Source organism: Orcinus orca, chromosome 17, assembly GCF_937001465.1.
Source record: "Orcinus orca chromosome 17, mOrcOrc1.1, whole genome shotgun sequence".
Classification (NCBI taxonomy): domain Eukaryota; kingdom Metazoa; phylum Chordata; class Mammalia; order Artiodactyla; family Delphinidae; genus Orcinus; species Orcinus orca.
Window position 1 is genome coordinate 43807540 of NC_064575.1, and position 15565 is coordinate 43823104.

The 15565-nt window shown below is 40.1% G+C and overlaps 1 protein-coding gene across 1 annotated transcript in view; it reads right to left on the reverse strand.

The window, feature by feature from the left end:
• RUNX1T1 (RUNX1 partner transcriptional co-repressor 1) overlaps positions 1 to 14974 on the reverse strand; it is a 128205-nt gene extending 113231 nt beyond the window's left edge. The window contains 2 exon segments of the mRNA XM_049700240.1: positions 14590 to 14614; positions 14616 to 14974. Of these exon segments, the coding sequence (XP_049556197.1) occupies positions 14590 to 14614; positions 14616 to 14711 (121 nt within the window). The 5' untranslated portion in view covers positions 14712 to 14974.
• Between the last annotated feature and the right edge of the window lie 591 nt (positions 14975 to 15565).

The window sequence follows — 15565 nt, forward strand, 5'->3', positions numbered from 1 at the left end:
ACATAAAGAATGTCCCTTTACTTTAATAAAAATACAATTAGTTTTTGGTTCCAAGGGGAATTACCACAAAAGGAATCTGTTACATCATACCTTACTTAGAAAACATTACCTTAATAAGCACAGTCCCTGACACTGGGTTGTAGCTTACCTTTGTCAAGACCTCCACAACCTTATTTGTAGGACAATTCTGAATCCCCCTGATTTGAAACAGTCAACGGAGCACCACCATGTAGGCCTCACTTTAGGACTACATTCAACTTCCAACAGGAAGTGACTGGGACACTATGTTATTTAGGGTGTCCCTAAACTTCAAGGCCCCAGCTGCACAAGTTTCCTTAAGCTTCTATGGCATATACTCATCCTGATTCTCCTTCTCTCTTCTAACTACTCATCCCCTAATATATGCGTAGAAACAAACAGTCCTTATTCTGGCCTTATTCTGACATTCAAGATCCTCCATGATTTGGCACTAACCTACACCTTTCAGCCTCTGCTCCGTCCATGCCCTTACAGGGTACAGCTCTTCAATGGATAAACTCCCATAGAATGCGTCACCTCATCTTTATGGCTTTGCCCATTAACTCTTCCACACTTAATGGCCAGCTCCTTTTCAACACTCAGGTTTCATTCAAGTGTAACCTCAGAGACAGTCTTCCCTCCTATCCAAAATAAGTCTCACCACCACCGGCAGCACCCGCCACCATTCTCTCCAACATTGTTTTTTTAATTGTCTTCATTACATTTAACACTATGGGGAATAATCTTACAAATGTCTCTATTGCATGCCCCCCTAAACTGTAAGATCTATGAGAACAGGGGTCTTATCTGTTTTGCTAATTACTCTATCCTCCATACTTAAAACTGTACTTGACACCTAAAAAGAATACTAATGAAATGCTATAAAGGCCCAATTCAATCCCTGTGACCTTCACAAACCTTTCCCTGACCACTCCTGGGGCCCACGATCATTCTTCTTTAAACTTCTTTAAACTATAATAGCATTTATGGTCTATGTCAGGCGGGGCAACCTTTACCTTTACCTTCCAGACACTGTTCATATGAGCCCATTCCCACCAGTACTGTACATACACAGGCCAGTATGGAAATCACCCAGGGTATCCAGGGCTATGAAGCCAGCCCTTCTTCCCACAGTAAGCAGTAGGATACCACGATTAAGAACTGCAGGCAGCATTAAGTCCATACAACCTCTAAGATGTAAATGCACTCTAGTAGTTTTTATGCATAGACTTATCTCCCAACTGAGTTTATCAATTGAGTTTCCTGTTCTGGAAAGAGATCCCATCTTATTCTCTTGCTGTCTTCAGACCTTACCTTGATGCAATATATGCATTTTGTTGTAATGGCCATGAGGGAAGGGGCCATGTTTATTCAACAGTCTTCATACCCAGTGCGTGGCTCACAGAAGGTGTTCACTCAGTATTGGCTGAGTGAACAAAGGAATAAATGATAACGGAATCACTATCTAGTTTTTCTTCAAGCCTCTTCCTCTTATTGTGATAAAGCATTATTTTAAAATCCTTCAAGTATTAAAGAAAAAAATTAAACAGAAATCAGCTGACCAATCTATGAATTATTTTTAGTCAAACTGACAATGCAGGATGATCAAGGAGTTAACAAAGCAGGCAATTTAAAATAGTAAGAAGCTCTAAAATATCTCGTTACAGATATAATTTAATCTTCAATAAAATAAAATCTCCTAAAATGACTGCACCTTACCTGCACTGACCACTTAGCTCACTGCATGCAGCTGGACTGGAATCTCAGGTCTTACACTTATTAGCTATTTGATCTTGAACAAGTCACTTAACCTTTCTAAGCTTTAGATGTAAATCTCTACAGTAGGATAATAATACCTAACTCACCGGGATGATATGAAGAGATAATACTTATAAAGTGCCTATCTTGCCCCTAGTGCAAGTGTTGTTTTATTCAATATGCTCAGTTCCTATCAATCGAGAGTAGAAAGGAGGTAATACCTATTTTAATATTATGATTTAAAGCATTAAAGCACTAGGTCACTACTCAAAAAATGACCTAGTGCAATCAAAACATTTTCTTTTCTGAAAGTCATTGCTATACTATTAGTGATAAAAGTAAGTATGCTCAGTCAACAATCCCAAAATATGTGGAAGGTGCAGGTCCTAAAACATTTTGCAGTGGAAAAAAATAAAGAACCACAAGCTAATGGTTTGTGATTAATTTTTTCCGCATCTAATTTCATCTATGGAAGAGCACCTCTAGAGAATAAGAGAAGAGAGAACCAATTATTTCCAAAGACTGGTTTCTCCAAATAAAGGCATCTGTTCCATGCCGGCAACTTTCACATAAAAGAAAAACGAGACTTTGAAAGTGTCTGTATTCAAGGTTGATGGCCACATGTCTCAAAAAACAAAACAAACAAACAAAAAAAAAACTACGATTATCCAACTGTAAATATTGTCTGGTTGCTGCTGCTTCTTATCAGCTGATATCTCTCTCTCCTCTTTCTTCCCTCTCTTTTCTCCCTCCCTCTCCCTGCCTCAGAAACTTGTAAAGCTATGATATTTTTTTGTACTCTAAACAGTAACTTTTCGAAGTACAGTGAGAAGTCTTGATAATTTTCCATTTTAACTTTAGTATAATTCCCACCTGCAGCCTTTGTGGCTGGCCCTGTCCATGGGGAAAAAATGGGGTAGTAGGATTTGAAGACTTCCAGGAGAGTGGTACTGAGCCCTGGAATAGAGAAGCCTGGGAGTCAGAAAAATCTAGGTTCAGACCTCGCCCCACAACCCATTCAGGGCGACGTTGGGCAAGTGAGGAAGCCTCTAGGAGTGATTTACAAATGAGCTCACTCCCAGGTGAGTATTAAGTAAGGCAACATGTGAACTTCACTCCACGAAGGCATCTACCATGCCTCCTCCCCACACATATCTGTCTGAAATTGTTCGGTCACTTGCATTGAGGAACTAAAGGCTGCCCTTCTGAAACCATCTCTTGGAATTGTTACCTGGAAGCAAAGACAGTAAGATGCTTCACCCGCTTTGGTGTTCAGCCACAGAATCTTGGGATGAGACAGACCTGTCATTCTATCCAGTGCCATTCCTAGTTTTAAGGCTGGTTCATCAAGCAACAGCTGGAATCCCACACAATATCAGAGAAAAGACAAGACTGGTGAGTAAAGAGGGAGTGGGAGAGGGGGCTGTAGAAGAGTGCTAGGGAGAAGTGCTCAGCCTGGGGTCTGCCCAGAAAACAGACATGACAACCAAAAGAGGGACGGGAGCCCCTGGCACCTAAGGGATCACTTGAGGGCATGGGAGAGGGAAAGCTGAGAGTCACAAAAATGGTCCTTGTTGGGGCCCTGATCCAAGGGACAGTTCCAGCTCATAAATATGTCCATGTATACAATATTTTGATTACAATTTCAGGGATCTCATCCTTGACAAAAAGTACATTTGTGAGCCATAGGGAGAAAAATAAATAAAACAGGTTAAGATGTGCACTTATGAACATACAAGTGACTTGACCACTTCAATTTACCCAGGGCTGCTATACATGTGGGGTTTTTTTTGTTTGCTGAAACTTAAACCTAAAATATGGTGGCAATAAATTGTACATTCTGTGATAAGAGAACACAATAAAAAGGGATCAAGGGGGGAAAACGGATTGGGAAAGAAACGACATGCTCTTGCAACCAAAGATTTCATTTTGGTCTTAGCAATGAAATATTTGAGGACAGTATTAAGTAAATAACTTGAAATATTTGAGAACAGTATTAAGTAAATAACATGAGCTTTCACCAAATATTTAATAAAGCATCAAAAAGTACCCCAACTGTTCCAGACTCCTACTTTCAAGGAGCTTACAAATCAGCAGAGAAGTCTGAATCACATGAATAGCAGCAAAATGCTAGATGTGAATAAATTCTATCTTTGAAGAAGAGAGGTCATGAAAACTTGAATAGTTTCATTAGCAACTCAGAAGAGGACAAAGTAGGTTCCCTGCAGAAACAGCTCTCAATTAAGGCTGAGGTGAGAAAGGTCTAGCAAATCAGGAGCATTGTCTGACTTGAACATCTCTATATCCTCAGGCATTAAACAGGACTAGACTCCATTAAGAATTTGCTGAGTGAAGGTGACGGAAAAGGAACAGCCATAGAGAGGAGAAGATCCTACAGGGGGCTTCCAGAAGAGAGCAGTGGACAGTTCATGAGTGGTCAAGTCAGATGCCTAGCACAAGCAAGCCTTTCTGAAATGATATTGTGCTTTGTATATACCATCTCATGCAATCCACATGACAACCTTACGGGTCATGCCATTATTATCCAGATGAGAATTATTTCCAGATGAAGAGTAGGAGATTCAACAAGTGGCAAAGCACTGGGGAGATGCGTCTCTTCACCACTTCACTTGACTGCCTTCTAGCAGAGAAGAGAACATAATCACCTTCCCCCAGAAGGGCAGAATCCCAGAACCATTCATCCCAAGCTGATGCTACAGTCTCTAACTTTGCAGTGAATGAAACAGGTATGAGATTTGCAGAAAGACTCAGAGGACCAACAGATGTGAAATAAAAATTCTCCTTCCAACCACCAATGCCTGAGCCCCACTTTCTTCCCATAAAGCAACTACTACTGTCAGATTCATATGCATGAGTAGAAGTTTATGCACTTTTGGTAAAAATGTAGCACACTATATACATTGCTCCCTGCTTTTTTCCTTTCACAATATATCTCAGGAATGATTCCATATAAACATATATAAATCGGTCTCATCCTTTTAAAAACTATAGATTGGCTACAGAAGAAAGAAGTCTTAAAAAATCCAATTCTGAGAGATTTTTATCCACACACTCTGAATTTAAAGTTCAAAGAGTAAAAAGAATTCCCATTGTTTTCAAATTAAATGATACTAAACAAATCAAGGTGAAAGTCCCTGAAATAATATTATATTGGTGAACCATAGCCTAAAAGTCCTACATTTTGTTGTTGTTGTTTCTTCCAATAACTAAAATTCCTTAAATAGGGGAGACAATTAACAGTGAGCAATTTAGTAAGAAATGAATAGTGCCCTTTAAGATATAAAAGGGATTCCTTTGCTTTTCTAATATGAGGCCTCCATTTTAAAACAAAAACTTGTGATATCACACATGATAGTATTTTGTTTACAGTCTGCTGATTGTAAAATACATAAAGACAAGTTTCTATTAATTTCAGTAATATTTTAATGCATTTTTGTTCATTTAAAGTGTATTTGAAAAATGTCATTGTGTGAAAAAGTATTTGGTCTGCAGACAATGCTTGTGCTACTGAATGAATGAATGAATGTAGGTTCAAAAGCCCCTTGAAACTCACTGCTCCCCACTCCTCAAGAGTACTGAGCCCAGAGTCTGGGACACGCTGCTGTAGAAGAACAGCTTCTGCCCTCCCATCAACTCCTCCTTGACTCCTTATTCTCTGGTCCCTGCCTTCTCTCCTCTACATAATATTAGAATTGAAAGAAATTTTTATAAATTATTCCCTAAACAAAAGTCCAATGTTTGAAACATGTAAAACAGTTAGGTTGCTCTGGTGGAAAGTTAAGGGTCCAGACCCAGCCCTCCTGACCACTTTTTTATTCTCCCACGTGGCCCAAAGTTACCAGCAAAATGAAAGGAAACTCAAAACAGTTCGAAATCCATGCAAGGAGCCAAAGCATAGGAGCAATGAATAATCAATCCTCCATGCAACCAGTACCCTTTAAGGAAAACCTACGAGGTTAACAGCCCCATCAACATTTCCCAAAAGCAGCTGGATCACGAGAATCCCTGGAGCAGGGATACACAATTGGGTTCTGAGGCTCCTTTCTGGGGGCTGTGATTCTATGAGTCTATGAGGGGTAAGGAAGCTGCCCCTTAAACATTGAAGCAATGCCCAAATTCTGGCAAGCTATGTGCACTGGACATCTAATTTGAGCTGTCATCACTTCCTCCTCTCTAAATCCACCCGATATCCAAGTACTAATTATTTTTCCTTTGCAATGTCTCTGGCATCTGCCTATTCCTTCTTGTCCCACAAACCCAATTCTGGCCATCCTTCTATAATAGCTAACATCTAAACTACTGCAAAACAAGGTCCCTACCTGGCCTCAGTCTTCCCCCATTCCAACCCATCTGGCCCACCGCAATCAGACCAACTCTTCAGAAACACAACTTTAACTGGGTCCATGGTTTCCTGTTGCCTGGCACAATTTTTTTTTTTTTACTTTGGTTTTATTAAGATTTATTTTACCATGGCATCCTTTGTTCAAAAGAAGTCCAATTAGAAAATCTAATATCTAAAGCAATTTGTTATAAAGAACAGAACTATTCTGGTTTCACAGTGCTGAGAAGATAAACAAAAGGGCCTGAACCCAATCTGGGCACACTCTATGCCACCTCCCAACCCTAAGGGGTCCCATAGGACACAGTTTTTTAAACATCTGGCTTACTCAGAAGATAAAGCTTAATCAAATGCCTTATGATCTTTCTGTTTATTTCCCAATAATCACCCAAGGGTCCTTTTTGCTGTATCTGCATATGTTAATTTACTCTCTCTCTACCCTCTACCCACCCCACCCCAAGACACATCGCTTCTCCCAAAACCTTTTCCAGTCTCCATTCCTGCCTTATAACTGCCCACAACCCCATTACAATAATGTCGCCTTGATAAATCCTACCTGTCTTAAGACAAGCTGAAATTCCAACTCACTCCACCTCTAAAATCTCATTTACTATATCATTTAACTGGTAAGTAATCAAGCCTCTTCATCTTTTGTAGCTATTTAATTTGTCCTGAGCAGGTTTATCATTCAATGGGAACTGAGCTTACTACCTGTTCTGTGCTTCCATCTAACACACTGCTTTACACATAGTAGGCATTCATTAAATATTTATTAATTTACTTCAGATTTACAACCAACAGCAAAAATCTTAATTTTCTTTCAAATATTCTAAAAGGTTTCATTACCAGGGCTACCCAAAGAACATATGCCTTTCTTTCCAAATAGTCAAATTAGCTTTAATAGGTTGCTCATTTTATTACTTTTCATTTATATTTTCCTCTGATATTTTATACCCGCTTTCTCTAGCCAACTCAAAGCTTGACTTGGACAAGTCAATGGAGACTGATCACATTTACTTTCCATTTAGACCTGAATATCAGGTCTAAATGCACCTACCTACCCTTATTTAAACAAAGGATTCGAATTCATTGTCCACATTTGTTTCCCATCAGAGGTCAAATGTGGATCTCATTTCTAAATAAATCTAGCTAAAGATGAGAATGAAAATGTGTGACAGGTAGGGAAAGGGGTTGGGCAATAAAGAATACTTGCCTGACACATGATAAAAGTTACAGAATCCTAACATCACTTAAAAAGAACACTTTCACAGGAAAGGATTACTATGTCAGTTGATAAACATCACAGTTCCAGTCCCAATATCATCTGCTGTTCTTCCCAGCTGTGTTTGCTTATCACTGTGTACATAACATATGCATAGATTCAGAAAATAAACTAGCAGTGTTTCATGACCTGTCTTACAGCTCACATCTTCCTGTATCTTGAGGTTAGGGGAAGGAGTATATAGTACATCTAGTTTTAACAAAATAGAGCAACCAGCTTCCTAAGACTTTGTATTTAAAGCACAACTTGCACCATGCTTACCATATTCACTGGGAGATGACTTCCCAATTTCTAATATTCTGCTTGCCAAATTGGATGTGCATTTGAAATGCTCTCAGCAATGCTGCTGTGGTAGCTCCCTGGCACAACCCTATGCCAGCCTTTGCGGGTACCATAATCTATCTACTTCAGTGTCACCAGGTGTACTCCCCACAAGGTCTAGTGGAAGGGATGTCCCAAACACTCTAACATCTTTCAGCTAGTTTTCTCTCCTGGTGCTCCAATAGACCTGGCCACAGCTAGCTCATCACAGCTCTGGCAATATTTCTTCTCCTATTATTAGGGGCCCCCTAGCTCTTGAGAGCTTATCTTTAGACAAACTGCCATTACATCTCATGGTAATATTTTCTGTTATTTCTCTGATGTAAAATTCAATCCAGTCAAGTCAGGTACCAACTAAGAGTTCACTGCATACATACTTCTAAGACATTCATCTTTGTGGCAAAGAACTTCAATTTGGCCTCCCACCAAACTTGGAATGCCACTGCAAAAGCTTTCTATAACCTATGAAGCCACAGTGATTCCTGTGGTTTCCGTTTCTAGTGACACATGAAAGTAATGTAACTTGCATGTCGTTCCTAGTAAACAGTAGAAGTTTCTACTGCCATCCTGGATGATGACAAAGGGCTTACCTTAATCAAATCAGAAGTGTAAAAATGTAATAGTTCCCAAATTCCAAAGAAATCCAGCCTGGGTTCATTATTAATAATTTCACAAATTAGGATTAAACTTTTAATAATGTCTATATTTTTTCAAAATGAAAGTACAAAAATCAAAGTGTTACTGGTAATAATTGGGCTCTTAACTACTTTTTAGAAGGAACAGCAGACTGTTCTTTAGACAACAGACAGTTTTTTGGTCCTTCTTACTTAACATCTGATTCTAGCCAAATGATAATGTACCCCATTGGTTTAAATAAGCTATTACTTACCAGGTTCTCTCCAAAAATGGTTTAAAGAGGTCATTTTCTAAATTTCCAAGTGACTTAGGTCCAAACCTTGAGACTGTGGAAAGCCTGGTAAGCACAATCAACCACCACCATGCTTTAGCCTCTAGCCCCTCACTCCTGCCCCCAGGCACCAAGTTCACCTTGTCTAGCAACCCTGAGGGAAAAGCATAAAGGCTATTTTGAGCAAGACCTAAAATCTTTAGTTCTTTCTCACTGCATAAACAGATTCTTCCCTCCATCATTCACTTCTGAAAAAAGTACAGTAACAACTAAAATTTCTGACAATCATCCTAGATCCAGGACGGCTATGGAAAAAATGACTCACTATTCCCCATACCCCTTCTTCACAATGAAGAATAGTGGGGAGATAATGATGTTCCACACTGATTCTATTTCCCAATTATATGCAGATTAGTAGTGCCCCCAACTCAGAATTAAAACTATAAATGAGGATTTTTTTCATTCTCCTAACCATGGGAAATTCCTGAAAGCCTACTCCTAATATCCTATATAGTCTTGTACATAGGACAGCTGAGAAGCCTAATGATCAATGAGTCTATCATTTTGCTCCTGAAGAATGCACCTAAGGGCTGGAGTGCACCCCATGCCACCCAGAAAGTCAGTGACTGAACTGGAAAGGGAACTCCAGTTTGCCTATTAGGGGAATGCACACACACTAGATCCTTCTTTTTATAATAGAATAGTTTACACCAGGGGTCCCCAACCCTGTTAGGAACCGGGCCACGCACAGCAGGAGGTGAGGGGCGTTTGAGTGAGCAAAGCTTCCTCTGCCTCTCCCCATCGCTCCTCCATTGCTCACTTTACCGCCCTGAACCTTCCCCCCCGCCCGCACGCCCAGTCCATGGAAAAATTTTCTTCCACGAAACCGGTCCCTGGTGCCAAAAAGGTTGGGGACCACTGCTTTACATTACATAATCAAACTCAAGATGGTACAGAATCCCTCTCCTCTTAGAAGTGACTAGGAAGTGGACCTAGCCAACTGGGAGATGCCGAGATCGAGATATAGAGTGACCAAACCGACTGGGATGGGACAAGCCTCAGGGACTAAGGACACTGGGCAGAAGACCACTCTGGAGTGCTGAATGAGATCAACAGAGGGAACAGGCCTCAAGGCCTCCGTGTAGTGCAGGAAGGTGGTATTCTGATGGGAGAACAGAATTTAGTAATGGAAAAGCCTGGATTAGGAGGCACTGAGGGATACAGAGTGGCATGCATTTGGGCATATCCAAGGATATCTGCTGGCCAGTAGCCAACTGTGACTCCTAGGTTGGGGGCAAGGGCAAATGTAAAGAAAACAGTGGATGCATAGTTCATAACTGCTAAGGAACACATTAAGCCAGATATTCAGAGAACATGGCTCTAATTATTAGAACTTGGGAACAAAGCAGGTAATTAATTTGGGGAACACAGGGAAACCTCAGTTTTCTAAACTGGAGCAAAAGGTCAAACCAGAAGAACTACTAAAAGAGTGATGGACTAGAGCTCTTTGAAATGAAGAAAGTGAAATGCTGGTTAATCATTTACTTAAAATCAGTGATGACAATGTACATGAAGGTTAATGCCAGGCTCACAGTAGGTCTCTAACATTTGTCTACTCCTCTACTTTCTCCCAAGTCCAACAACTAGGTGGCAGCCCTTGAATGCCCAGAGCACATTCAGTAGTCTATGCCCAAGGTGTTAAAAGATTAATGAATCTTAGTCAATCACATTCCCTAAGGCACTTGGAGGTATTGAGATTGCTGGACAAACAATGGGAAAACTTTACATTTGTGCCCTCCACATTCAACAAGATCTATATCCTAGAGGCCCCGTTCACCCAAATACTGATTTGCCTTAGGGACCCTGATCAATATGAAAGCCCACAAAAGCAAACCCCTACTTCATGAGTTACATTATACAGGTAACCTCAATCAGAACTATCAAAGCAGAGGAATTTTAAGTAGGTCTCTTACAGTCATTGAAAATGTTAGTGGTTCTAAGCAAGATTGATGGTTTAAAACTTTTTCAAACAAGAGGGTCTCAAACCTTAAACCTCAACCATGGGGCATTACTTTTGCAGTGGTTCTGATATAAAAGCCTGAACATCACTTGACAAAGTAAGAACATTCTGAAAAGAATCACAAGAAGCTCTTCCCTGTTCAAGCCACATAAGGCACTGAGGCTTAAAGGCTGATTGTGGCTTCAGCACAAAAAACAACTCACTAGAAGATCACGTACCAAATGATGGGACTGTGTCTGTGAAATAAACTTTCTTCACTGATATGTGATCCAGTGTCATTTCTTTAAAGCGGCAAAGTGCTCGGTGCTCTACCAGAGAATATTCCCACCAAGGAATATACCCAGATCTCTGAAAGATATGCCACAATTTGGCTTCAAATTGGAAATTACATTCTTTATAAGCATTATTCTTTAGTTGGTTAAATACATGTAATCACAAGTACACACAATGTTGTTTTTCAAACTACCTCTTCTTTTGACTGGTGTTTCAGAAGAAACATTGCATTTGTTAATATCAAATATGCTAATGTGTCACAGTGTCTGTCTTCTCTTTTATCCACTCTGGAGATATTCGGAGCTTATCTCCGAAGAGTGTGTCTGGCAATTCAAGTGTGAAGCTACAAGCTACATAGTCTCTAATTGATCCAAAGCAGTGATCATGTCTCACCCTAGACAAATTACTATAGCCACAAGTCCACCCAACTGCAATTGTGGATGGAGTCAATATTGAACCTGATCCAAATTTCACCAGTCTTCCATCTAACTTAATTCTCTATGTCCAGTTTTACATGGATAGCATTGCCATTCATTTTCTTTTTGCAGGAATGAAGTATTATTTTTATTATGATTATTCATGTTAGAGTTCTCTTTTTAATACTGGATGATTATGTTTTTTAAACATGTCTTTCCTAGAAATATCACTAGTAAAATGCATCCAATTTTTCTCTAATGTGGTGCTTTCCCTGTCCATAAAACTTATTTGATTAGCAGTACTATAGAAGCTAAGGCTTTTGTATGCAGGCACTCAAGCATAATGTAATCATTTTATTTAAGCATGAAAAAAATTATTCTGAAAGCCCTGTTAGGTAAAATATCCCTGATTGGTTTAAACTTACATTTGCAGGTATATTAAGGGTGAAATAAATCACGGAATGCCCAGTATGCAATGGAATAGTGTTAACTTTGTTATAATAGTAAGCAGTAAGTTAAAAATTGTAGTATTAGAGAATGTAAGGAATAACTATCATTATAAATAACTGCATTTAAACAGGTTATTTTAAAATAAATTTTGTTTTATGCGAAACCATTTTATATTACAAGGATTTTCACCCATGGAAACCTCTTTCATAGTCAAACGAGATGAGGTCCTAATTGCATAATACCATTTATCTGCTGAGGATAAAAGTGCCAACAAATGAAAATGCACATTAGGCAAGAGATTGTCAGAAAAGAAAATTGTCTTTTTTATTTCTTTTTATTTTTTCGTTTTTTTGTTTTTAAATAACCCACTCACATTAACGAAAGACTGCAGTAGCTTCCAAATTATAGGTTGTTATTTTTAGTGGAAGTAGTTCAATATTCATATTGGAGCAGATGTAGCAGTTTAACAAAACAGCTCTTCAAATCCTGCACAAATTGAAAACAGGAAAACTGATTGCATTTTCTCTTATCACTTTCCTTTTCTGAATTGACACTTTTGGCCTTCTGAAAATTTACACATGGCTTTCATCTCAACAGCACCTGCTGATCAAACAGAAACCTAACATTTTCATGAAAATGGTATAAAGAACTAGTTTTGTTCTAAACACTGTAAAGGGCATAAGTTGCCTACTAGATAGCAACAACTGCTGGGTATAAGGCATATTCATAATAGTTTTACATTTTCATTAAGCTTTAAAAAAAATACATTAAGTCCCTTCTGGTTTTTTCCATGTTCACTTTTGTATGATTCAAATTTCTTTGACTCAATGTCTGCCTAATACTTAGTTTTATCATGCAGCGACTATGCAAAATGTGTAAAAGGGTAGCTTACACTAAGATACGGAATATTTAGTATTTTCTCTGCCACTACTTGGAATACACATATTTATCTATATATTGCTGTCTATCCAGGCACATGGGTGTAAAATACACACATCCCATTTTCTCATTCCACCCACAAAAAAAAGCAAACAAAGTCAGGCCCTATTTTTGAAGGGGCCTTACAAATTGTTTTATCAGATACAGATTTAGCAGGTGCTTGAATGTTTGAGGATTCCCAACTGGGGAAAAATGGATGTCACCTGAGCACAGGCCAGTAACGATCTACCAACCACTCAGTGTAAATATCTCTGGGAAGGTAAAGTTAAATCTTGAAAATGGGTATTCTTATATGAAAAATACAAGATTGACAGCTAAGTAGCTTCCCAGATTTTTAAATAAAAGTCCATCACATATTTATCTGTTACACCTAACTCTAAGTAAAATTAAAGATGTTCCTAAGACATGCTCTCTGTCAGTTTCCTAGCAAAAGGGCTCTACCCCTCTGAAGGATTCCAAGTGTCCATTCCCATTCTGCCTGGGTGACAAGGTAACCTCAGGCAGAAATGACATACAGTAATATATGTACCACTCTGGCAAGTTGGCCTGTGAATTTCGGTGTTTCATCATGCTCACTGAGGCAGCAGCAAACCTGAAATGTCAGTATGTTCAGTCAATGGAAGTGAAATAACGGGACTCTATTGTCTTACCCAATCGATCTGCTGTTGTCAACAAGGAAACATGCCCCCCTGGCTTTAAACAAATTTTAATTAGGCTCTTAGTTACTGGTTCATATTTACCTATGAAAACACTTATCTTGACTATGTGTAAGAAGCAAAACAATTGTTTTTCCCACTTTTATCCATTTTAACTACCTTCTAAAGTTAATACTATAATTTTTTAAGTACACTCATGAGTGTATTAAACACTTTTTAATTAAACAGTTTTATTAGACATTTTAAAATTATTTTTCTTTTAAACCAACTCCAAGGGAAAAAAAATCCCATGGTTCAAATCCAAAACACAAATCTACCTAACAACTTGCTTTCTTTTTCCCTCTAGACCTAGTTGAAACCATAGTATAAAATCAACTAATTCCATATTAAAAGTAGGTTTTATTTGCTTTTCTCACTCATTCAAGTACCACCATTAGCATCAATTCACCACCCATTCAAAACATGTCACACAAAACCAAACACAAATGATCAATTCCAAAAGCCTCTACCAATTTTGCTCAGTTTATCAATCTTACAAATAAGGGGTAAATGAAACTCCTGTTATATGGGGGATGGTGCGAAGAAGGGCAGGAGGTGGGGGTGAAAAGAAAATAAGGCATTTAAGCCCTTCAAATTTGCCTAAGTTCTACAGTCCCTCCCTGCACCAGAAGGGAGACAGTCTCACCTTACAATAAAAATAAAAATGAACTAATCAAGTTGTTAAGCAGCTTTTTCTCTCCCCTCTTCATCTAAAGGCTTCAGCATCCCGTCAATAAATAATCTATTGTTCCCCCTTTATCCAGTCTCTTTAAACCTATTCAGAATGGCAAAACTAAACCCAATTAAAGATAAGGCCCTCCGGTAATCTCACCTCCGTGAGTCCTGTCTGGATAGCAGAGGTGATGGGAGATAGCGGCCAGGCCAGGGCTGATGCCTCCTCACCACACACAACAAAAGGCAGATTTCTCTTTCTCCCTCTGCTAATCTTTAAATGTAAATTCTCTCCGCCAGCTAAGAGGAGCGACAGATAACATGTTACATCTTCACTTCTCCTGGTCTTATCGACTTCTGAATCATTGGAAAGGGAGAGAGGAAAAGAGAAACGCAGCCTCCCCACACCCCCCTCCCCCGTTCTTTCCCACCCCTCCTTCCTCCCTGCCCGCCTCCCCTCCCCGTTCACGGAGATTACCTTCTGGCAAAGGAGCGCAGGAGAGGCGGCCGCAGCCGAGGCGGCACCCAGACCGCGGCTTTGTATTCATTAAACACACATCGGAGCTTATCAGAAGTAAAAGGCTTGTCAGGATGGCACATTGTGTGTGAGTGAGTGTGTGAGCGCAGGAGGGAGAGGAGAGAAGCCAACGTGCATCAGGGTGATTACAATATCAGCAGGGCCCAGATGGAGGCAGGAAAATAAACAGAGGGTGCGTGTGAGACGGAGCGGGAGAGGGAGGAAAAGTGGGAGAGACAGAAAGAGACACAAGCTGGAGGGAAGAAACGGAAAGGCAAGGAGGGGGCGGGGGCTCCGGCTCCAGAATGGGGATGGCAAGGAGGGCGAGGTACCCCAAGGCTGGCTGAGGGTGAGAGCCAGCGCTGGGGGAGGGTGGCCTGCATTCCCCAATCTGCCTCTACCCGGAGAGAACGGGAGGAATCCAGACTAGCAAACTGGATTTCCCTGCTCCAGGGCTAGACCGCCAACATTTTGGAGGTTCTGTCAAGGTCAAACGGGGATCAAGAGCTCTCTTTTGGCGGAGCTTATAACAATGAGACATTCACCATCTCACCTCCATCCAAATAGCCACAATTTGCAAAACAAACCTAGTGAGTCCTCACAGCAGTTACACAGCCTTCCAGACCGACCTCAAGTGGGAGTTCCCATCCCTTTCTTTGCTGACCCCAACGGTCCTAATTTCCAACCCCCTACCCACACACACAAAGACCGACCCAGGCAGATACAAAATACCTCATTTCTCTGGGCTTCAAGTGTCCCAGCAGAAGACTTGTGTAGCCAGCATCACTGTGATAAGAAGGCGCACTTGTGATTGGTAGCTACAGGTGACTCTGAGACACCTGCTCCACCTCCAGAAATTGTGTTGGGGGAGGGGTTCCTCATGTGTACATCTGAGAGTCTATTTTGGAGGTGGGAATTTAAAACTGAGGCAATCAAT